Here is a 26,503-nt window from a genome sequence, read left to right as displayed (position 1 = left end):
CACTGGAGGACACTGGAGTTGTATCACGAGTCCTTTTTCAGATTCTAAAGCAAATATTGATATTTCCTCAGTGTTCACTAGAGTCTGTCCTGTCCTCCCGGACATGTCCCTTCCTCCCGGACATGTCCCTTCCTCCCGGACATGTCCCTTCCTCCCGGACATGTCAAAATCCTTGGTTTACTTAGAAAAGTCAAAAAGACAAAAAGGATTAAAAAGCGTAAAACTCTCCAGAAGCTCGTTCTGATTGGATCTCTGTTTCCCTTAGACTCTGTTAAAGCCACTCCCCCAGCCACAGTCCCGCCTCCAGTCCCGCCCACAGCCTCGCACACAACCCCGCCCTCTCCTGCCTGCCCCTCCCCTCCTCGTCCCACCTCCAGAGCAGGTAAAACACCTCTTCATGTTTGACCTTGTTAGGACGTCTCTCTGGTCCTCAGACGTCTCTCTGGTCCTCAGACGTCTCTCTGGTCCTCAGACGTCTCTCTGGTCCTCAGACGTCTCTGGTCCTCAGACGTCTCTGGTCCTCAGACGTCTCTCTGGTCCTCAGACGTCTCTCTGGTCCTCAGACGTCTCTCTGGTCCTCAGACGTCTCTCTGGTCCTCAGATGTCTCTCTGGTCCTCAGACGTCTCTCTGGTCCTCAGATGTCTCTCTGGTCCTCAGACGTCTCTCTGGTCCTCAGACGTCTCTCTGGTCCTCAGACGTCTCTCTGGTCCTCAGACGTCTCTGGTCCTCAGACGTCTCTCTGGTCCTCAGACGTCTCTGGTCCTCAGACGTCTCTCTGGTCCTCAGACGTCTCTCTGGTCCTCAGACGTCTCTGGTCCTCAGACGTCTCTCTGGTCCTCAGACGTCTCTCTGGTCCTCAGACGTCTCTGGTCCTCAGACGTCTCTGGTCCTCAGATGTCTCTCTGGTCCTCAGACGTCTCTCTGGTCCTCAGACGTCTCTGGTCCTCAGACGTCTCTGGTCCTCAGATGTCTCTCTGGTCCTCAGACGTCTCTCTGGTCCTCAAACGTCTCTCTGGTCCTCAGACGTCTCTCTGGTCCTCAGACGTCTCTCTGGTCCTCAGACGTCTCTCTGGTCCTCAGACGTCTCTCTGGTCCTCAGACGTCTCTGGTCCTCAGACGTCTCTCTGGTCCTCAGACGTCTCTCTGGTCCTCAGACGTCTCTCTGGTCCTCAGATGTCTCTCTGGTCCTCAGACGTCTCTCTGGTCCTCAGACGTCTCTCTGGTCCTCAGATGTCTCTCTGGTCCTCAGATGTCTCTCTGGTCCTCAGATGTCTCTCTGGTCCTCAGATGTCTCTGGTCCTCAGACGTCTCTCTGGTCCTCAGACGTCTCTCTGGTCCTCAGACGTCTCTGGTCCTCAGACGTCTCTGGTCCTCAGACGTCTCTCTGGTCCTCAGACGTCTCTCTGGTCCTCAGACGTCTCTCTGGTCCTCAGACGTCTCTCTGGTCCTCAGACGTCTCTCTGGTCCTCAGATGTCTCTCTGGTCCTCAGACGTCTCTCTGGTCCTCAGATGTCTCTCTGGTCCTCAGATGTCTCTCTGGTCCTCAGACGTCTCTCTGGTCCTCAGACGTCTCTCTGGTCCTCAGACGTCTCTCTGGTCCTCAGACGTCTCTGGTCCTCAGACGTCTCTCTGGTCCTCAGACGTCTCTCTGGTCCTCAGACGTCTCTGGTCCTCAGACGTCTCTGGTCCTCAGATGTCTCTCTGGTCCTCAGACGTCTCTCTGGTCCTCAGACGTCTCTGGTCCTCAGACGTCTCTGGTCCTCAGATGTCTCTCTGGTCCTCAGACGTCTCTCTGGTCCTCAAACGTCTCTCTGGTCCTCAGACGTCTCTCTGGTCCTCAGACGTCTCTCTGGTCCTCAGACGTCTCTCTGGTCCTCAGACGTCTCTCTGGTCCTCAGACGTCTCTGGTCCTCAGACGTCTCTCTGGTCCTCAGACGTCTCTCTGGTCCTCAGACGTCTCTCTGGTCCTCAGATGTCTCTCTGGTCCTCAGACGTCTCTCTGGTCCTCAGACGTCTCTCTGGTCCTCAGACGTCTCTCTGGTCCTCAGATGTCTCTCTGGTCCTCAGATGTCTCTCTGGTCCTCAGATGTCTCTGGTCCTCAGACGTCTCTCTGGTCCTCAGACGTCTCTCTGGTCCTCAGACGTCTCTGGTCCTCAGACGTCTCTGGTCCTCAGACGTCTCTCTGGTCCTCAGACGTCTCTCTGGTCCTCAGACGTCTCTCTGGTCCTCAGACGTCTCTCTGGTCCTCAGATGTCTCTCTGGTCCTCAGACGTCTCTCTGGTCCTCAGATGTCTCTCTGGTCCTCAGACGTCTCTCTGGTCCTCAGACGTCTCTCTGGTCCTCAGACGTCTCTCTGGTCCTCAGACGTCTCTGGTCCTCAGACGTCTCTCTGGTCCTCAGACGTCTCTGGTCCTCAGACGTCTCTCTGGTCCTCAGACGTCTCTCTGGTCCTCAGACGTCTCTGGTCCTCAGACGTCTCTCTGGTCCTCAGACGTCTCTCTGGTCCTCAGACGTCTCTGGTCCTCAGACGTCTCTGGTCCTCAGATGTCTCTCTGGTCCTCAGACGTCTCTCTGGTCCTCAGACGTCTCTGGTCCTCAGACGTCTCTGGTCCTCAGATGTCTCTCTGGTCCTCAGACGTCTCTCTGGTCCTCAAACGTCTCTCTGGTCCTCAGACGTCTCTCTGGTCCTCAGACGTCTCTCTGGTCCTCAGACGTCTCTCTGGTCCTCAGACGTCTCTCTGGTCCTCAGACGTCTCTGGTCCTCAGACGTCTCTCTGGTCCTCAGACGTCTCTCTGGTCCTCAGACGTCTCTCTGGTCCTCAGATGTCTCTCTGGTCCTCAGACGTCTCTCTGGTCCTCAGACGTCTCTCTGGTCCTCAGATGTCTCTCTGGTCCTCAGATGTCTCTCTGGTCCTCAGATGTCTCTCTGGTCCTCAGATGTCTCTGGTCCTCAGACGTCTCTCTGGTCCTCAGACGTCTCTCTGGTCCTCAGACGTCTCTGGTCCTCAGACGTCTCTGGTCCTCAGACGTCTCTCTGGTCCTCAGACGTCTCTCTGGTCCTCAGACGTCTCTCTGGTCCTCAGACGTCTCTCTGGTCCTCAGATGTCTCTCTGGTCCTCAGACGTCTCTCTGGTCCTCAGACGTCTCTCTGGTCCTCAGATGTCTCTCTGGTCCTCAGACGTCTCTCTGGTCCTCAGATGTCTCTCTGGTCCTCAGATGTCTCTCTGGTCCTCAGATGTCTCTCTGGTCCTCAGACGTCTCTCTGGTCCTCAGACGTCTCTCTGGTCCTCAGATGTCTCTCTGGTCCTCAGATGTCTCTCTGGTCCTCAGATGTCTCTCTGGTCCTCAGACGTCTCTCTGGTCCTCAGACGTCTCTCTGGTCCTCAGACGTCTCTCTGGTCCTCAGGTTCCTCCTCGTTGCTCCTCGGTTCAGCTCCGGTGGCTCACGCTGGAGGAAGTCACACTCTGATCCTCCCAAACAACTCTCTGCTGCTCCAGGGCTCAGTCACCAACACCGATCCTCAGAGTGTCAACTATCTGTGGACACGAGACGCCCAGAGTCCAGCCGCCGGGGTAAGACCTGGTTTAGTCCTGGTTTAGACCTGGTTTAGTCCTGGTTTAGACCTGGTTTAGTCCTGGTTTAGACCTGGTTCAGACCTGGTTCAGACCTGGTTTAGACCTGGTTTAGTCCTGGTTTAGTCCTGGTTTAGACCTGGTTTAGACCTGGTTTAGTCCTGGTTTAGTCCTGGTTTAGTCCTGGTTTAGTCCTGGTTCAGACCTGGTTCAGACCTGGTTCAGACCTGGTTCAGACCTGGTTTAGTCCTGGTTTAGACCTGGTTTAGACCTGGTTTAGACCTGGTTTAGACCTGGTTTAGACCTGGTTTAGACCTGGTTTAGTCCTGGTTTAGACCTGGTTTAGTCCTGGTTTAGACCTGGTTCAGACCTGGTTTAGTCCTGGTTTAGACCTGGTTTAGACCTGGTTTAGACCTGGTTTAGACCTGGTTCAGACCTGGTTCAGACCTGGTTTAGTCCTGGTTCAGACCTGGTTTAGACCTGGTTTAGTCCTGGTTTAGACCTGGTTTAGACCTGGTTTAGACCTGGTTTAGTCCTGGTTTAGACCTGGTTTAGACCTGGTTTAGACCTGGTTTAGACCTGGTTTAGACCTGGTTTAGACCTGGTTTAGACCTGGTTTAGACCAGGTTCAGACCTGGTTCAGACCTGGTTCAGACCTGGTTTCTCTTGCAGGACTTGCTCTTTGGGTCTCAGTCTGGATCTTCTCTGGTTTTGGTGAATCTTGTGGAGGGTTCGTATCTGTTCCACCTCGAAGTCACAGACGCCTGGGGCAGATCAGCGTCTGCCACTGCCACAGTCCAGGTCCTGCCAGGTGAGGTCCAAGTCCTGAGAACTCTGGAGGATGCTGAGGTCACCTTTGACCCTGAGGACACCTTAAGCCACCTTTGACCCTGAGGACACCTTAAGCCACCTTTGACCCTGAGGACACCTTAAGCCACCTTTGACCCTGAGGACACCTTAAGCCACCTTTGACCCTGAGGACACCTTAAGCCACCTTTGACCCTGAGGACACCTTAGGTCACCTTTGACCCTGAGGACACCTTAAGCCACCTTTGACCCTGAGGACACCTTAGGTCACCTTTGACCCTGAGGACACCTTAAGCCACCTTTGACCCTGAGGACACCTTAGGTCACCTTTGACCCTGAGGACACCTTAGGTCACCTTTGACCCTGAGGACACCTTAGGCCACCTTTGACCCTGAGGACACCTTAGGCCACCTTTGACCCTGAGGACACCTTAGGTCACCTTTGACCCTGAGGACACCTTAAGCCACCTTTGACCCTGAGGACACCTTAGGTCACCTTTGACCCTGAGGTCACCTTAGGTCACCGTTGACCCTGAGGACACCTTAGGTCACCTTTGACCCTGAGGTCACCTTAGGTCACGTTTGACCTGAGGTCACCTTTGACCCTGAGTCCTGACCTTCAGAGAGTTCAAGTCGAACACTTTGACCTTGTGTGTTTCCTAGAGCCGGGCGGAGGAGACGAGGTGGAGCTGGAGCTTCAGGTCTGTGTCTCCCAGGTGAGTCTGAGGGTCAAACCAGACATGGTCCAGGTCTAGGTCCAGGTCTAGGTCCAGGTCCAGGTTCTGACTCTGGTCCAGGTCCAGGTTCTGACTCTGGTCCAGGTCCAGGTTCTGACTCTGGTCCAGGTCCAGGTTCTGACTCTGGTCCAGGTCCAGGTCCAGGTCCAGGTCCAGGTTCTGACTCTGGTGTGGTCTCCTCAGGTCAGCGTCTCTCAGAAGGACACTTTGCTCTCTCAGATCTCTGCTTTGCTTCACGTTTCCATCTCCGATGTCCAACTGAGACGTCTGTACGGACACGCCCGCCTCAGGTGTGCCAGATGCCCTCCCATCCTCATGTCTCCCTAACCCCGCTCTGACCCCGCTCTGACCCCGCTCTAACCCCGCTCTGACCCCGCTCTGACCCCGCTCTAACCCCGCTCTGACCCCGCTCTGACCCCGCTCTGACCCCGCTCTGACCCCGCTCTGACCCCGCTCTAACCCCGCTCTGACCCCGCTCTGACCCCGCTCTAACCCCGCTCTGACCCCGCTCTGACCCCGCTCTGACCCCGCTCTGACCCCGCTCTGACCCCGCTCTGACCCCGCTCTGACCCCGCTCTGACCCCGCTCTGACCCCGCTCTAACCCCGCTCTGACCCCGCTCTGACCCCGCTCTGACCCTGCTCTGACCCCGGTCTGACCCCGCTCTGACCCCGCTCTAACCCCTCTCTGACCCCGCTCTGACCCCGCTCTGACCCCGCTCTGACCCTGCTCTGACCCTGCTCTGACCCCGCTCTGACCCCGCTCTGACCCCGCTCTGACCCCGCTCTCTCTGTCCAGTACAGTGCTGCGGTTCTCGGTGCGGTCTCCCTCTGGTCTTCGTGCTGGTCAGTCTGTGGTCTCACTGCTGAAGTCTCATCTTCTGAACCAGAGGCCGGACTTCCTGTTGTTCAGAGCTCTGAGGGTCAACACTGTGGGTCAGTGTGTGTGTGTGTGTGTGTGTGTGTGTGTGTGTGTGTGTGTGTGTGTGTGTGTGTGTGTGTGTGTGAGTGTGTGTGTGTGTGTGTGTGTGTGTGTGTGTGTGAGTGTGTGTGTGTGTGTGTGTGTGTGTGTGTATGTGTGTGTGTGTGTGTGTGTGAGTGTGAGTGTGAGTGTGAGTGTGAGTGTGTGTGTGTGTGTGTGTGTGAGTGTGTGTGTGTGTGTGTGTGTGTGTGTGTGTGTGAGTGTATAAGTGTGTCTTACTATGTGTGTGTGTGTGTGTGTGTGTGTGTGTTTGTATGTGTGAGTGTGTGTGTGTTTTACAGAGTGTGTGTGAGTGTGTGTGTGTGAGTGTGTGTGTGTGAGTGTGAGTGTGTGTGTGAGTGTGTGTGTGTGTGTGTGTGAGTGTATAAGTGTGTCTTACTATGTGTGTGTGTGTGTGTTTGTGTGTGTTGCAGAGTGTGCGTTGCAGTGCTCGGGCAGAGGTCAGTGTGATCCCGTCTCCAGGTTGTGTCTCTGTGATTCTTTCTGGACTGAGAACCTGCTCAGGACCTACATGGGGGACGGAGAGAGCAACTGTGGTGAGGTCAAAGGTCAAAGGGCCAGTCACACACGCTACACACGCTACACACTGAACGCTACACACACGCTACACGCTACACACACACACACTGCACGCTACACACACGCTACACGCTACACACACACACACTGCACGCTACACACACGCTACACGCACACACTACACACACACACACTGAACGCTACACACACACTACACGCTACACACTATACACTACACGCTACACACTACACACACACTGAACGCTACACACACACTACACGCTACACACTATACACTACACGCTACACACTACACACACACTGAACGCTACACACACACTACATGCTACACACTACACACTACACGCTACACACACACACACACTGAACGCTACACACACACACACTGAACGCTACACACACACTACACGCTACACACTACACACTACACACACACACACTGAACGCTACACACACTACACGCTACACACTACACACTGCACGCTACACACTACACACTGCACGCTACACACTACACACACACACACTGAACGCTACACACACTACACGCTACACACAAACACTGCACGCTACACACTACACACACACACACTGAACGCTACACACACACTACATGCTACACACTACACACTACACGCTACACACTACACGCTACACACACACACACACTGAACGCTACACACACACACACTGAACGCTACACACACACTACACGCTACACACTGCACGCTACACACTACACACACACACACTGAACGCTACACACACTACACGCTACACACTACACACTGCACGCTACACACTACACACTGCACGCTACACACTACACACACACACACTGAACGCTACACACACTACACACTACACACTACACACTGCACGCTACACACTACACACACACACACTGAACGCTACACACACTACACGCTACACACAAACACTGCACGCTACACACTACACACACACAAACACTGCACGCTACACACACTACACGCTACACACAAACTGGACACTACACACACACTGCACGCTACACACACAGACACACAGACACACACACACTGCACGCTACACACACACTACACACACTACACACACTACACGTTACACGCTACACACTACATACTACACACACACACTACAAACTACACACTACACACACACTACACACACACACACACACTACACACTACACACTACACACACACACATTACACACTACACACTACACACTACACACTACACACACTACACACTACATACTACACACACACACTACACACTACACACTACACACTACACACATTACACACTACACACTACAAACTACACACTACACACTACACACACACTACACACACACACACACACTACACACTACACACTACACACACTACACACTACACACTACACACTACACACTACACACTACAAACTACACACTACACACACACTACACACACGCACACACACACACACACACACACACACTACACACTACACACTACACACACACACATTACACACTACACACTACACACTACACACTACACACATTACACACTACACACTACAAACTACACACTACACACACACTACACACACGCACACACACACACACACACACACACACTACACATTACACATTACACACTACACACTACACTACACACTACACACACACACACACACACACACACACACACACACACACTACACATTACACACTACACACTACACTACACACTACACACACACACACTTTTGTCCAGATAAAAGTCGCTCATGTTTCTGACGAGTTGAAGCTTCGTCTGTTTCAGAGTGGAGACTTCTGTTTGTGATTCTGAGCGGCTTCATCCTGGTCCTGCTCATCCTCAGCGCCGCCTGGACCTTCATGTGCTGCTGCCGGAGGTGAGACCTGGTTCAGTCCTGGTTTAGACCTGGTTTAGACCTAGTTTAGTCCTGGTTTAGACCTGGTTTAGACCTGGTTTAGTCCTGGTTTAGTCCTGGTTTAGACCTAGTTTAGACCTGGTTTAGTCCTGGTTTAGACCTGGTTTAGACCTGGTTTAGTCCTGGTTTAGACCTGGTTTAGACCTGGTTTAGTCCTGGTTTAGTCCTGGTTTAGACCTAGTTTAGACCTGGTTTAGTCCTGGTTTAGACCTGGTTTAGTCCTGGTTTAGACCTGGTTTAGACTTGGTTTAGACCTGGTTTAGTCCTGGTTTAGACCTGGTTTAGTCCTGATTTAGTCCTGGTTTAGACCTGGTTTAGTCCTGGTTTAGACCTGGTTTAGTCCTGGTTTAGTCCTGGTTTAGAGCCGGTTTAGACCTGGTTTAGACCTGGTTTAGACCTGGTTTAGACCTGGTTTAGTCCTGGTTTAGACCTGGTTTAGACCTGGTTTAGTCCTGGTTTAGACCTGGTTTAGACCTGGTTTAGACCTGGTTTAGACCTGGTTTAGTCCTGGTTTAGTCCTGGTTTAGTCCTGGTTTAGACCTGGTTTAGACCTGGTTTAGACCTGGTTTAGTCCTGGTTTAGACCTGGTTTAGTCCTGGTTTAGACCTGGTTTAGACCTGGTTTAGACCTGGTTTAGTCCTGGTTTAGACCTGGTTTAGTCCTGATTTAGTCCTGGTTTAGACCTGGTTTAGTCCTGGTTTAGACCTGGTTTAGTCCTGGTTTAGTCCTGGTTTAGAGCCGGTTTAGACCTGGTTTAGACCTGGTTTAGACCTGGTTTAGACCTGGTTTAGACCTGGTTTAGTCCTGGTTTAGACCTGGTTTAGTCCTGGTTTAGTCCTGGTTTAGACCTGGTTTAGTCCTGGTTTAGTCCTGGTTTAGAGCCGGTTTAGACCTGGTTCAGACCTGGTTTAGACCTGGTTTAGTCCTGGTTTAGTCCTGGTTTAGACCTGGTTTAGTCCTGGTTTAGTCCTGGTTTAGAGCCGGTTTAGACCTGGTTTAGTCCTGGTTTAGTCCTGGTTTAGACCTGGTTTAGTCCTGGTTTAGTCCTGGTTTAGACCTGGTTTAGACCTGGTTTAGTCCTGGTTTAGTCCTGGTTTAGACCTGGTTTAGACCTGGTTTAGTCCTGGTTTAGTCCTGGTTTAGACCTGGTTTAGTCCTGGTTTAGTCCTGGTTTAGAGCCGGTTTAGACCTGGTTTAGACCTGGTTTAGTCCTGGTTTAGACCTGGTTTAGTCCTGGTTTAGTCCTGGTTTAGAGCCGGTTTAGACCTGGTTTAGACCTGGTTTAGACTCTCTTTGTTTTCCAGGAGAAAACAGACCAGAGTTCGGAGGAAAACTCGTTACACGATCCTGGACAACGTGGACGAGCAGGAGAGAGTCGAGCTGAGGCCCAGATTCAGTGAGTCTGGACACCTGCAGGGTCTTGCACCTGCAGGGGCTGGACACCTGCAGGGTCTTGCACCTGCAGGGGCTGGACACCTGCAGGGTGACCAGGGTGTTTGACCTGCTCAAACCTTCTTCTCTCTTAAATAAACCATGAACTTGACCTCTGACCTTGACACTGAGGATTCTGACCTGAAGCAGGGTCAGATTAGCTCAGATGCCCTCCCTCTGTTGCAGGTCTCAAACATCGAAGCACCGAACACAACTCCAGCCTCATGATGTCAGAGTCTGAGCTCAGCGACCAGGACTTCAGCCGAGAGCCAATGAGGAGCCAGAACAGGGCCAAACCGGGTCTAAACCGGCTCTAAACCAGGACTAAACCAGGTCTAAACCAGGACTAAACCAGGACTAAACCAGGTCTAAACCAGGACTAAACCAGGTCTAAACCAGGTCTAAACCAGGACTAAACCAGGTCTAAACCAGGACTAAACCAGGTCTAAACCAGGCCTAAACCGGCTCTAAACCAGGACTAAACCAGGACTAAACCAGGTCTAAACCGGCTCCAAACCAGGACAAAACCAGGACAAAACCAGGACTAAACCAGGACTAAACCAGGACTAAACCAGGACTAAACCAGGACTAAACCAGGACTAAACCAGGTCTAAACCAGGACTAAACCAGGACTAAACCAGGACTAAACCAGGCCTAAACCGGCTCTAAACCAGGACTAAACCAGGACTAAACCAGGACTAAACCAGGACTAAACCAGGTCTAAACCAGGACTAAACCAGGACTAAACCAGGTCTAAACCAGGAAAAAACCAGGACAAAACCAGGACTAAACCAGGACTAAACCAGGACTAAACTAGGACTAAACTGGACCTGATGAAGAAGCTTTAGTGTCACGTGGCAGGTGTAACAGCAGGTGTAACAGCAGGTGTAATAGCAGGGGGTGAACAGCAGGGGGCAGCGCACAGTTCTGAGCTGTAAATAAATGAAATAGAAAACACCTGTTTTTTTGTGTCATCAATTTTTAATCCTGTTTTTTTCACAGTGAAAGTGTCGTAGGTTTTTCAGAATACAGTTCTCTGATTGGCTCAAACACGTTACAAACAGGTATTGAGTCTTGTGTTGTTACTCACTGAGACGTGGGCGGGGCCATGTACGGGGCTGACCTCCTGGACGGGTCAGAAGCCTTTTATGAATGGAAGAAAAACACTCCCAGATGCATCGCCCGGATTGGTGGGGCCAGGAGCCAGGCCCCGGGGCGGGAAGTGAGCGTCTTTCCCCACGGGGCCCGCCCTGAGGACCAGGAGCTGACCTGTTCCCAGAGGGACTCCTCAGGGCTGCGCTTTGTCACCCCTTCTGTTCGTTGTTTCCATGGAGAGAATTTCTGGTTGCAGTCAGGGGTCAGAGGGTGTGGTCAGGGGTCAGAGGGCGCGGTCAGGGGCCAGAGGGTGTGGTCAGGGGTCAGAGGGCGCGGTCAGGGGCCAGAGGGTGTGGTCAGGGGTCAGAGGGTCCTTGTTCTCTCCAGGTGGGTGGGCGCTCCCTTAGAGAGAGGGGGAGGAGCTCAGTCACACGGGGGGAGCTTTGGGTAGAGCCTCTGCTCCTCCCTGTGGAGGTGTGTCGGTGTGGCCTGGGAGGAGCTGGAGGAGGTGTCTGGGGTGGGGGAAGTTCATGTGTTTATGATCCTGAAACACGTCTGATAAAAGGATGAGTCACATGTGACGTTTGGTCCAGACTAAAAGTTTCACCTTGTGATTTTATTTTGCTCAAGTCATTTCTTGGACGTCACTTTGTACTTTTACTTGAGTAATAGTAACGTTACTCCGACTTGAGGACACTTCTGTGTGAGAAGTGAGTGAAGCTTCTACACTGCACATGTGACCCCGGGTCTGTAGGGGGCAGCAGAGCGCGGAGCGCGAGCCAAGCAGTGCGGAGCCTGAGCCTCGTCCCGCTGTTTGTCCCGCTGTTTGTCCCGCTGTTTGTCCCGCTGTTTGTCCTTAAAGACACAAACATGGCGCACGTGAAGCTGAAGCAGGAGCCGGAGCTGTGGGAGCCAAAGGAGCAGGAGGAGAACAGGTGAGTTTAGAGACAAAACAGGAGCTCGAGCCTGCGCCATTGTGTCTGCGCTTTGTCAGAGCAACGGAACCGGGCCCCGTGGTCCCCGGGATCCCCGTGATCCCCGGGATCCCCGTGATCCCCGGGATCCCCGTGATCAGATCTGAAGCTTGGACACAGTGGGATCTGTCCCATGACGTGCTGCGCGTGCGCGTGGGTCAGACTCAAAACGATGTTTGCGCGTTTTTGCTACTGCGCATGCGCACTGTCAGTTTTGTGCATAATTCTAGGAAATCTGAGGAAATGCATTTTGCACATTTCTGCCACGTAAAGATGGTCACGTGACACTGCACATGCGCAGTGTCACGTGACTGTCATCATGAATATCTCATACAGTAATGGCCCCGCCCACTTCCCCGTGTTTTGTTCTGCTCTTGATCTGAGCTGTGGCCACGCCCCCTTTCAGCCCTGATGTTTCAGCGGGACGAGCGGCTGAAACGTCTCGTGTCCAGACGTTTCACTCTAAATGTGTTTCTGGAATAAACGACTGAGACGGAGTTTTAGCATCGATATTAGACATGTAAGATATCGTATGGAAGCGCGAGCGACTCAGGCCCCTGGCCCCGGCCCCGCCCCCTGGCCCCGCCCCCCGGCCCCGCCCCGTCACTGCTCCGTAAAGACTGATTGTGTGTGTTTCTTGCAGAGCGATGGATCCGACCTTCAGAAAAGGTAAAGAGTTTCTTTAAGTTTCAAACAGTTTGTTTTGTTCCTTTGGGCGTTTCCCCTTTGGCTCCGCCCAAACCACAATGCTGCTCTGTGATTGGTCCAGACCAATCACAGCTGCAGGAGCCGGCCCAGACGGAGTGAAGCGAGAAACGTTTAGTAGACCTGGACCTGGACCTGGACCTGGACCTGGACCTGGACCTGGACCTGGACCTGGACCTGGACCTGGACCTGGACCTGGACCTAAACCTGGTCTAGAAAGAACAGAACCACACTGAGTTTTTATGGTTTGTCTCTTGCAGGCGTCCAGAGCTTGAGTCTTGTCCAGGTCAAAGAAGAACCAGAGGAACCGAAGAGCTCGATCCTCAGCGTCATCGTCAAGAGAGAAGACGAGGAAGACGAGGAGGACGTGGGAGACGAGGAAGACGAGGAGGACGTGGAGCTGGAGAGGGAAGACTCGAGGTCAGACCTGCCTCCAGAGTCCGACCGAGACCCAGACCTGGACCATTCTCTGGACGCTGAGTATTTTGACTCTTCGTTGGCGTCGAGTCCGGCCCCGGAGCCGCAGGAGCCCGAGCGCAGCCCGACGACGCCCGCGGGGAAGAAGCGCGGTCAGGCGCGGCCGCACAAGTGCCCCGAGTGCGGAAAGGCCTTTCAGTACATGGCCACCGTGAGGCGCCACCTGCTGACGCACACGGGCGAGAAGCCGTTCAGCTGCGTCCTCTGCGCCAAGACCTTCACCCAGGAGACCAACCTGAAGACGCACATGAGGATCCACACGGGCGAGAGGCCTTTCAGCTGCTCCGTGTGCCAGAAGACCTTCACCGACAGGAGCACGCTCAAGTCTCACACCCGAGTGCACACCGGCGAGAGACCTTTCAGCTGCCCGGTGTGCAACAAGTGCTTCTCGCGCTCCAACCACCTGAAAGTGCACATGATCAGCCACGCGGGGGAAGGACCTTTCGTGTGCTCGCAGTGCGGTCAGGAGTTCGCCGACAACACGCTCCTGCACCGGCACCTGCCCACACACAGCAAGGAGAAACCTTTCAGCTGCCCAGTTTGCAGCAAGGCGTTCTCGCGGCAGGACCACCTGAAGTCGCACGTGTCCACACACTCCGGGCTGCGGCCTTTCAGCTGTCCCTTCTGCGACAAGTCCTTCTCGCGTCAGACGCATCTGAACTCGCACATGCTGATCCACGTGGGCGACAAACCTTTCAGCTGTCCCATCTGCGACAAGAAGTTTTTACGAAAGTGTCAAGTGAAGAGTCACATGATCGTCCACGCGGAGGACCGAGCGCCGCCGTGTCCAGAGAGCGACGCCGCGGAGTAGAGTTTGCATGTTCTGCCTGTGTTTGTTTCCATCGACTTCAAATGTGACACAAACTCAACCCATGAGTGTTTGTGGCACGTGGCGGCGCCGCACGATGCTACGAGCACGATGCTACGAGCACGATGCTACGAGCACGATGCTACGAGCACAAACTCCATGTCATACTGAGGAAAAGACTTGATTTTCTAGATTTAAAAAGCTCTTTTCAGGGTCAAAATGCTCAAAACTGAATGAACTTGGCTCAGTCTGAGTTGATCACGTTCATGGTCGATTCGACGTGATTATTGTTCCTGCTCCGGCACGTTCAGACTTTAGTTCCTGTTTCTCTGCGTTTGGGACGAGCACAAAGGCAAACGGGACTGAAATCCTTTGTTTATAATAATTACCTGTTTGAAGCTCGTTGACTGTAATGATTGAAAATGTAAGATATGAACTGATTCTAACTTCACTAATTATGAAGCTGCAAATGTTGCACAGTTTGAATCATTGAGTTTTTCAAGTTCTTTTTATTCATTCAAAAAACTTTTAAAAGAAAAAAACCTGCAGCTTCTGCATCAGCCTGAAGGGGCGTGGTCCGCCTGAGGGCCGAGGGGGCGTGGTCCGCCTGAAGGGGCGTGGTCCGCCTGAGGGGGCGTGGTCCCTGCAGACTCGGACTGACCACACCCCCTCGGTAATTACATTTCTAAACGTTATTGTTTGTTGAAGGGGGCAGAGTTGGGGCGGGGCATGTGGGGCGGGGCATGTGGGGCGGAGCGTGCAGGATCCTGTTTGTGGACTCTCCCAGCTCCATGTGCCTGACTCCACCCGCAGGTGGAGCTCTGACTTCCTGATGGAGGCAGTGGCTGGAGGAGAACGTCTCAGACACTCGCACCATCAGCACAGGAGTTCCACAGGGCTGTGCACTGCACCCCCTGCTCTTCTCCCTGTGAAACTGATGCTCCTCCAGCCACGACACCACCCTCATCTCCGTGACGACACCACCCTCATCTCCGTGACGACACCACCCTCATCTCCATGACGACACCACCCTCATCTCCATGACGACACCCCCTCATCACCATGACGACACCACCCTCATCTCCATGACGACACCACCCTCATCTCCATGACGACACCACCTCATCACCATGACGACACCCCCTCATCTCCATGACGACACCACCCTCATCACCATGACGACACCACCTCATCACCCTGACGACACCACCCTCATCACCATGACGACACCACCCTCATCACCATGACGACACCACCCTCATCACCATGACGACACCACCCTCATCACCATGACGACACCACCTCATCACCATGACGACACCCCCTCATCACCATGACGACACCACCCTCATCACCATGACGACACCACCCTCATCTCCATGACGACACCACCCTCATCTCCATGACGACACCACCTCATCACCATGACGACACCACCCTCATCACCCTGACGACACCACCCTCATCACCATGACGACACCCCCTCATCTCCGTGACGACACCACCCTCATCTCCGTGACGACACCACCCTCATCTCCGTGACGACACCACCCTCATCTCCATGACGACACCACCCTCATCACCATGACGACACCCCCTCATCACCATGACGACACCACCCTCATCTCCATGACGACACCACCCTCATCACCATGACGACACCACCCTCATCTCCATGACGACACCACCCTCATCTCCATGACGACACCACCTCATCACCATGACGACACCCCCTCATCTCCATGACGACACCACCCTCATCTCCATGACGACACCACCCTCATCACCCTGACGACACCACCCTCATCACCATGACGACACCACCCTCATCACCATGACGACACCACCCTCATCACCATGACGACACCACCTCATCACCATGACGACACCCCCTCATCACCATGACGACACCCCCTCATCACCATGACGACACCACCCTCATCTCCATGACGACACCACCCTCATCTCCATGACGACACCACCCTCATCTCCATGACGACACCACCTCATCACCATGACGACACCACCCTCATCACCCTGACGACACCACCCTCATCACCATGACGACACCCCCTCATCACCATGACGACACCACCCTCATCACCATGACGACACCCCCTCATCACCATGACGACACCACCCTCATCACCATGACGACACCACCTCATCACCATGACGACACCACCTCATCTCCATGACGACACCACCCTCACCATGACGACACCACCCTCATCACCATGACGACACCCCCTCATCACCATGACGACACCACCCTCATCACCATGACGACACCACCCTCATCACCATGACGACACCACCTCATCTCCATGACGACACCACCCTCACCATGACGACATCACCCTCATCTCCATGACGACACCACCCTCATCACCATGACGACACCACCCTCATCACCATGACGACACCACCCTCATCTCCATGACGACACCACCTCATCACCATGACGACACCACCCTCATCACCATGACGACACCACCCTCATCTCCATGACGACACCACCTCATCACCATGACGACACCACCCTCATCACCCTGACGACACCCCCTCATCACCATGACGACACCACCCTCATCACCATGACGACACCACCTCATCACCATGACGACACCCCCTCATCTCCATGACGACACCACCCTCATCACCATGACGACACCACCCTCATCACCATGACGACACCACCTCATCACCATGACGACACCCCCTCATCACCATGACGACACCACCCTCATCACCATGACGACACCCCCTCATCACCATGACGACACCACCCTCATCACCATGACGACACCACCCTCATCTCCATGACGACACCACCTCATCACCCTGACGACACCACCCTCATCACCATGACGACACCACCCTCATCTCCATGACGACACCACCTCATCTCCATGACGACACCACCTCATCACCCTGACGACACCACCCTCATCACCATGACGACACCCCCTCATCACCCTGACGACACCACCCTCATCACCCTGACGACACCCCCTCATCACCATGACGACACCCCCTCATCACCATGACGACACCACCCTCATCACCATGACGACACCACCCTCATCACCATGACGACACCCCCTCATCACCATGACGACACCCCCTCATCACCGTGACGACACCACCCTCATCTCCATGACGACACCACCCTCATCACCATGACGACACCACCCTCATCTCCGTGACGACACCACCCTCATCTCCGTGACGACACCACCCTCATCTCCGTGACGACACCACCCTCATCTCCGTGACGACACCACCCTCATCTCCGTGACGACACCACCCTCATCTCCGTGACGACACCCCCTCATCACCGTGACGACACCACCCTCATCACCATGACGACACCCCCTCATCACCATGACGACACCACCCTCATCTCCATGACGACACCACCCTCATCTCCATGACGACACCACCTCATCACCATGACGACACCCCCTCATCTCCATGACGACACCACCCTCATCACCATGACGACACCACCTCATCACCCTGACGACACCACCCTCATCACCATGACGACACCACCCTCATCACCATGACGACACCACCCTCATCACCATGACGACACCACCCTCATCACCATGACGACACCACCTCATCACCATGACGACACCCCCTCATCACCATGACGACACCACCCTCATCACCATGACGACACCACCCTCATCTCCATGACGACACCACCCTCATCTCCATGACGACACCACCTCATCACCATGACGACACCACCCTCATCACCCTGACGACACCACCTCATCACCCTGACGACACCCCCTCATCTCCGTGACGACACCACCCTCATCTCCGTGACGACACCACCCTCATCTCCGTGACGACACCACCCTCATCTCCGTGACGACACCACCCTCATCACCGTGACGACACCCCCTCATCACCATGACGACACCACCCTCATCTCCATGACGACACCACCCTCATCACCATGACGACACCACCCTCATCTCCATGACGACACCACCCTCATCTCCATGACGACACCCCCTCATCACCATGACGACACCCCCTCATCTCCATGACGACACCACCCTCATCACCATGACGACACCACCTCATCACCATGACGACACCACCCTCATCACCATGACGACACCACCCTCATCACCATGACGACACCACCTCATCACCATGACGACACCCCCTCATCACCATGACGACACCCCCTCATCACCATGACGACACCACCCTCATCTCCATGACGACACCACCCTCATCTCCATGACGACACCACCCTCATCTCCATGACGACACCACCTCATCACCATGACGACACCACCCTCATCACCCTGACGACACCACCCTCATCACCATGACGACACCCCCTCATCACCATGACGACACCACCCTCATCACCATGACGACACCCCCTCATCACCATGACGACACCACCCTCATCACCATGACGACACCACCTCATCACCATGACGACACCACCTCATCTCCATGACGACACCACCCTCACCATGACGACACCACCCTCATCACCATGACGACACCCCCTCATCACCATGACGACACCACCCTCATCACCATGACGACACCACCCTCATCACCATGACGACACCACCTCATCTCCATGACGACACCACCCTCACCATGACGACACCACCCTCATCTCCATGACGACACCACCCTCATCTCCATGACGACACCACCCTCATCACCATGACGACACCACCCTCATCACCATGACGACACCACCCTCATCTCCATGACGACACCACCTCATCACCATGACGACACCACCCTCATCACCATGACGACACCACCCTCATCTCCATGACGACACCACCTCATCACCATGACGACACCACCCTCATCACCCTGACGACACCCCCTCATCACCATGACGACACCACCCTCATCACCATGACGACACCACCTCATCACCATGACGACACCCCCTCATCTCCATGACGACACCACCCTCATCACCATGACGACACCACCCTCATCACCATGACGACACCACCTCATCACCATGACGACACCCCCTCATCACCATGACGACACCACCCTCATCACCATGACGACACCCCCTCATCACCATGACGACACCACCCTCATCACCATGACGACACCACCCTCATCTCCATGACGACACCACCTCATCACCCTGACGACACCACCCTCATCACCCTGACGACACCACCCTCATCTCCATGACGACACCACCTCATCTCCATGACGACACCACCTCATCACCCTGACGACACCACCCTCATCACCATGACGACACCCCCTCATCACCCTGACGACACCACCCTCATCACCCTGACGACACCCCCTCATCACCATGACGACACCCCCTCATCACCATGACGACACCACCCTCATCACCATGACGACACCCCCTCATCACCATGACGACACCCCCTCATCACCATGACGACACCACCCTCATCTCCATGACGACACCACCCTCATCACCATGACGACACCACCCTCATCTCCATGACGACATCACCCTCATCACCATGACGACACCACCCTCATTGGGCTCAACTACAGGAGGTGGAGCGACTCGTCTCCTGGTGTCCCGGTGTCCCCGTGTCCCCGTGTCCCGGTGTCCTGGTGTCACGGTGTCCTCGTGTCCCGGTGTCACGGTGTCCTCGTGTCCCGGTGTCCTGGTGTCACGGTGTCCTCGTGTCCCGGTGTCACGGTGTCCCGGTGTCACGGTGTCCCGGTGTCACGGTGTCCTCGTGTCCCGGTGTCCTCGTGTCCCGGTGTCCCCGTGTCCCGGTGTCACGGTGTCCTCGTGTCACGGTGTCCTCGTGTCCCGGTGTCCTGGTGTCACGGTGTCCTCGTGTCCCGGTGTCACGGTGTCCTCGTGTCCCGGTGTCCTCGTGTCCCGGTGTCCTCGTGTCCCGGTGTCCTGGTGTCACGGTGTCCTCGTGTCCCGGTGTCCTGGTGTCACGGTGTCCTCGTGTCACGGTGTCCTCGTGTCCCGGTGTCCTGGTGTCCTGGTGTCCTCGTGTCCCGGTGTCCTCCTGTCCTGGTGTCCCGGTGTCCTGGTGTCCCGGTGTCCTGGTGTCACCATGTCCTGGTGTCCCGGTGTCCTCGTGTCCCGGTGTCCTGGTGTCACGGTGTCCCGGTGTCCCGGTGTCCTCGTGTCCCGGTGTCCTGGTGTCCCGGTGTCCTCGTGTCCCGGTGTCCTGGTGTCACGGTGTCCTCGTGTCACGGTGTCCTCGTGTCCCGGTGTCCTCGTGTCCCGGTGTCCTGGTGTCCTCGTGTCCCGGTGTCCTCGTGTCCCGGTGTCCTCGTGTCCCGGTGTCCTGGTGTCCTCGTGTCCCGGTGTCCTCGTGTCCCGGTGTCCTCGTGTCCCGGTGTCCTGGTGTCCTCGTGTCCCGGTGTCCTCGTGTCCCGGTGTCCTCGTGTCCCGGTGTCCCGGTGTCCCCGTGTCCCGGTGTCACGGTGTCCTCGTGTCACGGTGTCCTCGTGTCCCGGTGTCCTGGTGTCACGGTGTCCTCGTGTCCCGGTGTCACGGTGTCCTCGTGTCCTGGTGTCCTCGTGTCCCGGTGTCCTCGTGTCCCGGTGTCCTCGTGTCCTCGTGTCCCGGTGTCCTCGTGTCCTGGTGTCACGGTGTCCTCGTGTCCCGGTGTCCTGGTGTCACGGTGTCCTCGTGTCACGGTGTCCTCGTGTCCCGGTGTCCTGGTGTCCTGGTGTCCTGGTGTCCTCGTGTCCCGGTGTCCTCCTGTCCTGGTGTCCCGGTGTCCTCGTGTCCCGGTGTCCTGGTGTCACGGTGTCCTCGTGTCCCGGTGTCCTGGTGTCCCGGTGTCCTCGTGTCCCGGTGTCCTCGTGTCCCGGTGTCCTGGTGTCACGGTGTCCTCGTGTCCCGGTGTCCTCGTGTCCCGGTGTCCTGGTGTCCTCGTGTCCCGGTGTCCTCGTGTCCCGGTGTCCTCGTGTCCCGGTGTCCTCGTGTCCCGGTGTCCTCGTGTCCCGGTGTCCCGGTGTCCTCGTGTCCCGGTGTCCTCGTGTCCCGGTGTCCTCGTGTCCCGGTGTCCTCGTGTCCCGGTGTCCTTGTCTCAAACTCACTGAGACTCACGTCTAACTTCTCTTAACGTGATTATTTCATGGTTAAAGTTCTGGTCACATGACATGTTTCCATGACAACAGTTCTTCAAATGCAACAGGAAATGAAGAAGAAACGAGGAGAAAATGATGATCTGACGTCACAGGAAATAGTTCTTTTATTAAAAATATTTTGTCCTAAAGAAGCTTTTTCAAACAAACGAGACCAAATTTATTAGAAATGTTTTTCCTTCAGTGAAAAACTACGACAATAAAACGTATGAAACGTTATTATTCTCAACATATGGACCTTTATTTGGTTAAGAATAAAACCGTCTTAATGGAAATAGCAGCTGGTTCTAAAGCCACAAACATGTTGATTTTATTTAGGAGACTTTGGGTATTTTAAATGTTTAGGACTGAGTTTTAATCATGTTTTATTTAAACAAGAAGGTTTTTATTTCTTTCATTAGTTTATATTATATTTGTCTCATCAGCGTTTAAACCTGAGGCGTGACCGGATCTGTAGGGGGCAGCAGAGAGCGGAGCCACGTCTGCGCATGCGCCAGGGCTCCTGCTCGTCCCGGCGCTTGTCCCGCTGTTTGTCCCGGTGTTTGTCCCGCTGTTTGTCCCGCTGTTTGTCCTTAAAGACACAAACATGGCGCACGTGAAGCTGAAGCAGGAGCCGGAGCTGTGGGAGCCAAAGGAGCAGGAGGAGAACAGGTGAGTTTAGAGACAAAACAGGAGCTCTGACCACCGGGGACACGGACACACCGGGGACACGGACATACCGGGGACACGGACACACCGGGGACACGGACACGCCGGGGACACTGCGGCGGGAGCGGGGCCTTTGGCCTCGGGCTGGGGCCGGGGCCCGGGTGGAGGAGGTGCAGGGGCCCGGGGGGGGAAGAGTCCGGACAAGGCCGTAAACCTGTGAGTCACACTGAACACTAGAGGGACAGACTGTCATGGCGGCGGCCATCTTGGGACTGGAAGAGTCCTCCTCTATCACCTCTGTCACCTCCCGTCACCTCCATCACCTCCTCCTCCATCACTTATCACCTCCTCTGTCACCTTATCAACTCCTCCGTCACCTCCTCTATCACCTCTGTCACCTCCATCACCTTTGTCACCTCCTCCGTCACCCCTATCAACTCCATCACGTCATCAACTCCTCCGTCACCTCCTCTATCACCTCTGTCACCTCCTCATCTCCTCCGTCACCTCCTCCATCACCTCCTCCGTCACCCCTATCAACTCCTCCATCACGTCATCAACTCCTCCATCACCTCCTCCATCACCGTGTGGAACGCTGGAGCCACAGACAGGGACAAACAGAGACTACAGCGCCCTCTGCTGAGAAGGTGATCGACTGCAGACTTCTAAGCAGGAGGCCACTCCCCTCAGGCAGGAGGCCACTCCCCTCAGGCAGGAGGCCACTCCCCTCAGGCAGGAGGCCACACCCCTCAAGCAGGAGGCCACTCCCCTCAGGCAGGAGGCCACACCCCTCAGGCAGGAGGCCACACCCCTCAGGCAGGAGGCCACACCCCTCAGGCAGGAGGCCACACCCCTCAGGCAGGAGGCCACACCCCTCAAGCAGGAGGCCACTCCCCTCAGGCAGCGGGCCACTCCCCTCAAGCAGGGGGCCACTCCCCTCAGGTAGGGGGCCACTCCCCTCAGGTAGGGGGCCACTCCCCTTCAGGTAGGGGGCCACTCCCCTTCAGGTAGGGGGCCACTCCCCTTCAGGCAGGAGGCCACGCCCCTCAGGCAGCGGGCCACTCCCCTCAAGCAGCGGGCCACTCCCCTCAAGCAGCGGGCCACTCCCCTCAAGCAGCGGGCCACTCCCCTCAAGCAGGGGGCCACTCCCCTCAAGCAGGGGGCCACTCCCCTCAGGTAGGGGGCCACTCCCCTCAAGCAGGGGGCCACTCCCCTCAGGTAGGGGGCCACTCCCCTTCAGGCAGGAGGCCACGCCCCTCAGGCAGGAGGCCACTCCCCTCAGGCAGGAGGCCACTCCCCTCAAGCAGGCACGTGCAGGCACGTGCACGGGGGAGGGGCACGAGCACGGGGGAGGGGCACGAGCACGGGGGAGGGGCACGAGCACGGGGGAGGGGCACGAGCACGGGGGAGTTCTCAAATCGCCGAAAAATCGTCCATTGCTCCTTTAAACACTGTCACTTTCTGCACGACATCTGTAAATTTTATGCCTATTTTTAACTTTTATTCTCATTTTGTATCTGAGTTTTATTTCTTTATTGTCATTATCTTATCACAGTTTTATTGTTTCTCTTTTGACTTATTCTTTGTCATTCTGTTCATTCTGGGTCATGTGACAGAAGTTTATTATGTTTCTGATATTTGAATGTACTCGAGTAACTCTTGTGTTCTGGTGCAGCGCCACAGAGGAACTCAAGGAGGAACCACACCCAGGTGAGGAACCTTTAACCACCTTTGGGCCTTAGGCGGGTGACTGGAGCCTGTCCCAGTGACTTTGGGCCTTAGTCTCTCTTTACAGCCCTTTAGTCTCTCTTTACAGCCCTTTAGTCTCTCTTTACTGCCCTTTAGTCTCTCTTTACAGCCTTTTAGTCTCTCTTTACAGCTCTTTAGTCTCTCTTTACAGCCCTTTAGTCTCTCTTTACAGCTCTTTAGTCTCTCTTTACAGCTCTTTAGTCTCTCTTTACAGCCCTTTAGTCTCTCTTTACTGCCCTTTAGTCTCTCTTTACAGCTCTTTAGTCTCTCTTTACAGCCCTTTAGTCTCCCTTTACAGCCCTTTAGTCTCTCTTTACAGCTCTTTAGTCTCTCTTTACAGCCCTTTAGTCTCTCTTTACAGCCCTTTAGTCTCTCTTTACAGCTCTTTAGTCTCTCTTTACAGCCCTTTAGTCTCTCTTTACAGCTCTTTAGTCTCTCTTTACAGCCCTTTAGTCTCCCTTTACAGCCCTTTAGTCTCTCTTTACAGCTCTTTAGTCTCTCTTTACAGCCCTTTAGTCTCTCTTTACAGCTCTTTAGTCTCTCTTTACAGCCTTTTAGTCTCTCTTTACAGCCCTTTAGTCTCTCTTTACAGCTCTTTAGTCTCTCTTTACAGCTCTTTAGTCTCTTTACAGCTCTTTAGTCTCTCTTTACAGCCCTTTAGTCTCTCTTTACAGCCTTTTAGTCTCTCTTTACAGCCCTTTAGTCTCTCTTTACAGCCCTTTAGTCTCTCTTTACAGCCCTTTAGTCTCTCTTTACAGCCCTTTAGTCTCTCTTTACAGCCCTTTAGTCTCTCTTTACAGCCCTTTAGTCTCTCTTTACAGCCCTTTAGTCTCTCTTTACAGCCCTTTAGTCTCTCTTTACAGCCTTTTAGTCTCTCTTTACAGCCTTTTAGTCTCTCTTTACTCTCTCTTTACTGCCCTTTAGTCTCTCTTTACTGCCCTTTAGTCTCTCTTTACTGCCCTTTAGTCTCTCTTTACAGCCCTTTAGTCTCTCTTTACAGCCCTTTAGTCTCTCTTTACAGCCTTTTAGTCTCTCTTTACAGCCTTTTAGTCTCTCTTTACTGCCCTTTAGTCACCCCTGTGTCATGTCCTTGCAGGTGTTCAGAGTCCGATGAAGGTCAAAGAGGAGCTGGAGGAGCATGAAATCGAGTCGATCCCGGTCATCGTGTCCGTGAGGAGCGAACAGGAAGTGAGGAGCCGACAGGAAGTGAGGAGCCGACAGGAAGTGAGGAGCCGACAGGAAGTGAGGAGCCGACAGGAAGTGAGGAGCCGACAGGAAGTGAAGGAGGAGGAGCTCCGGGACGACAGCGACGCAGAGGAAGAGTCCGAGAGCGACGGGCGTCTCTCCTCCGACACGGACGACTCTGAGGACTGGCGCGCTCAGGCGCAGGCGCCGCACAGACGCACCAAAGCTCCAGCTGCTGGGCAGATGAAGCTCTGCGCTCAGTGCGGCAAAGGCTTCCCCACCAACAAGAGGCTGAGGAGCCACCAGCTCACGCACCTGCAGGAGAAACCCTTCAAATGTGTGGTCTGCGGACGAGGCTTCATCCGCAGCTGCAAGCTCAAGGTCCACATGAGGATCCACACGGGCGAGAAACCTTTCAAATGTACAGTCTGTGCCAAGGAGTTCAGGACAAAAGACCACGTGAACCTGCACATGAGGATCCACACAGGAGAGAGACCCTTCAGCTGCTCCATCTGCTCCAGGACCTACACGCAGCGGCAGAGTCTGAAGATGCACATCCTCACGCACAGGGGGGAGAAGCCGTACAAGTGCACGCTCTGCGACAAGGTGTTCGCCGAGAAGAAGCGGGTGAAGCTGCACATGAGGGTCCACACGGGCGAGCGGCCTTTCAAGTGCGCGCTGTGCGGGCGGGAGTTCACCGAGAAAAGCCACCTGACGCAGCACGCCAAGATCCACACGGACGAGAAGCACTTCAAATGCTCCGTCTGCGCCAAAGCCTTCAAAGTGAAGACGCAGCTGAAGACGCACATGAGGACGCACACCGGGGAGAGGCCCTTCAGGTGTTCGGTCTGCGGCATGGGGTTCAAGCAGAGCGGCGGTCTCAACGAGCACATGAGGAGCCACACGGGAGAGAGGCCTTACGGCTGCTCCTTCTGCTCCAAGACGTACGTGCAGAAGAAGTCGCTGCTGAAGCACCTGCGGGTCCACTCCGGGCTGAAGTGTCCCGTCTGTGCAAAGGGCTTCGCTGAACAGAAGTCTCTGGAGTTCCACATGAACATCCGTCACACCGGAGAGAGACCTTACAGCTGCTCCGTCTGTGACAAGCACTTTGTGGCCGAGTGGTGGTTCAACAAGCACATGCGGGTGCACACCGGAGAGAAGCCTTTCAGCTGTCCATTCTGCGCAAAGACCTTTAGGACCAAATGTAAACTGAAGAGACACACCAAGATCCACACGGGGGAGGGGCCATTCAGGTGTTCGATCTGCTTGAAGGAGTTTGCGTCGGAGCCGGGGCTGAACATCCACAAGAACACGCACGCCTCCGAGAAACCCTTCGAGTGTGGCATCTGTGCTCAGGGTTTCTCCTCAAAGGTCGCGCTGAAAGGTCACATGGAACTGCACAAAGGAGACAGGCTCTTCAGCTGTTCAGTCCGCTTACTCAAGATGGAGGTTTAAGGAGACGGGCCCTTCAGCTGTTCAGTCCGCTTACTCAAGATGGAGGTTTAAGGAGACGGGCCCTTCAGCTGTTCAGTCCGCTTACTCAAGATGGAGGTTTAAGGAGACGGGCCCTTCAGCTGTTCAGTCCGCTTACTCAAGATGGAGGTTTAAGGAGACGGGCCCTTCAGCTGTTCAGTCCACTTACTCAAGATGGAGGTTTAAGGAGACGGGCCCTTCAGCTGTTCAGTCCGCTTACTCAAGATGGAGGTTTA

At 54.7% G+C, this 26,503-nt stretch overlaps 3 protein-coding genes across 3 annotated transcripts in view; 2 read left to right on the top strand and 1 right to left on the bottom strand.

Annotated features, from left to right (window-relative positions):
- The window catches only part of LOC140374626 (dyslexia-associated protein KIAA0319-like), a 30,740-nt gene extending 20,301 nt beyond the window's left edge, over positions 1-10,439 (top strand). The window contains exons 8-17 of the mRNA XM_072461555.1: positions 266-382; positions 3,409-3,575; positions 4,248-4,386; positions 5,045-5,097; positions 5,302-5,408; positions 5,916-6,052; positions 6,512-6,634; positions 8,459-8,549; positions 9,893-9,984; positions 10,206-10,439. Of these exons, the coding sequence (XP_072317656.1) occupies positions 266-382; positions 3,409-3,575; positions 4,248-4,386; positions 5,045-5,097; positions 5,302-5,408; positions 5,916-6,052; positions 6,512-6,634; positions 8,459-8,549; positions 9,893-9,984; positions 10,206-10,336 (1,157 nt within the window). The 3' untranslated portion in view covers positions 10,337-10,439. The remainder of the gene's footprint in view (positions 1-265; positions 383-3,408; positions 3,576-4,247; positions 4,387-5,044; positions 5,098-5,301; positions 5,409-5,915; positions 6,053-6,511; positions 6,635-8,458; positions 8,550-9,892; positions 9,985-10,205) is intronic.
- A 1,515-nt stretch (positions 10,440-11,954) lies between these two features.
- LOC140374625 (uncharacterized) lies at positions 11,955-26,495 on the top strand. The gene is made up of 7 exons (XM_072461554.1): positions 11,955-12,049; positions 12,109-12,245; positions 13,054-14,077; positions 14,628-14,751; positions 21,670-21,863; positions 23,536-23,570; positions 24,706-26,495. Exons 1-7 carry the CDS (start codon positions 11,985-11,987, stop codon positions 26,247-26,249), a joined length of 3,123 nt encoding a protein of 1,040 aa, XP_072317655.1. The 5' UTR covers positions 11,955-11,984; the 3' UTR covers positions 26,250-26,495.
- LOC140374624 (DENN domain-containing protein 4B-like) overlaps positions 26,348-26,503 on the bottom strand; it is a 20,721-nt gene continuing 20,565 nt past the window's right edge. The window contains exon 8 of the mRNA XM_072461553.1: positions 26,348-26,368. Coding sequence (XP_072317654.1) covers positions 26,348-26,368 — 21 coding nt within the window. The remainder of the gene's footprint in view (positions 26,369-26,503) is intronic.

The sequence above is a fragment of the Eucyclogobius newberryi genome, unplaced genomic scaffold, assembly GCF_026437365.1.
Source record: "Eucyclogobius newberryi isolate DKJ021-1_F unplaced genomic scaffold, fEucNew1.0.hap1 SCAF_3, whole genome shotgun sequence".
NCBI classification, from domain to species: domain Eukaryota; kingdom Metazoa; phylum Chordata; class Actinopteri; order Gobiiformes; family Gobiidae; genus Eucyclogobius; species Eucyclogobius newberryi.
The sequence above is the reverse complement of the archived record's forward strand: the minus strand, read 5'-3'. Positions and strand labels throughout refer to the sequence as shown.

What these genes read in the sequence shown, in the direction of transcription:
- LOC140374625 (XM_072461554.1), top strand. Translation starts at nt 11,985, where the DNA reads ATGGCGCACGTGAAGCTGAAGCAGGAGCCGGAGCTGTGGGAGCCAAAG. An exon ending in AAGGAGCAGGAGGAGAACAG is followed by an intron (nt 12,050 to 12,108) that starts GTGAGTTTAGAG and finishes GCGCTTTGTCAG; the next exon opens with AGCAACGGAACCGGGCCCCG. An exon ending in AAGGAGCAGGAGGAGAACAG is followed by an intron (nt 21,864 to 23,535) that starts GTGAGTTTAGAG and finishes GTTCTGGTGCAG; the next exon opens with CGCCACAGAGGAACTCAAGG.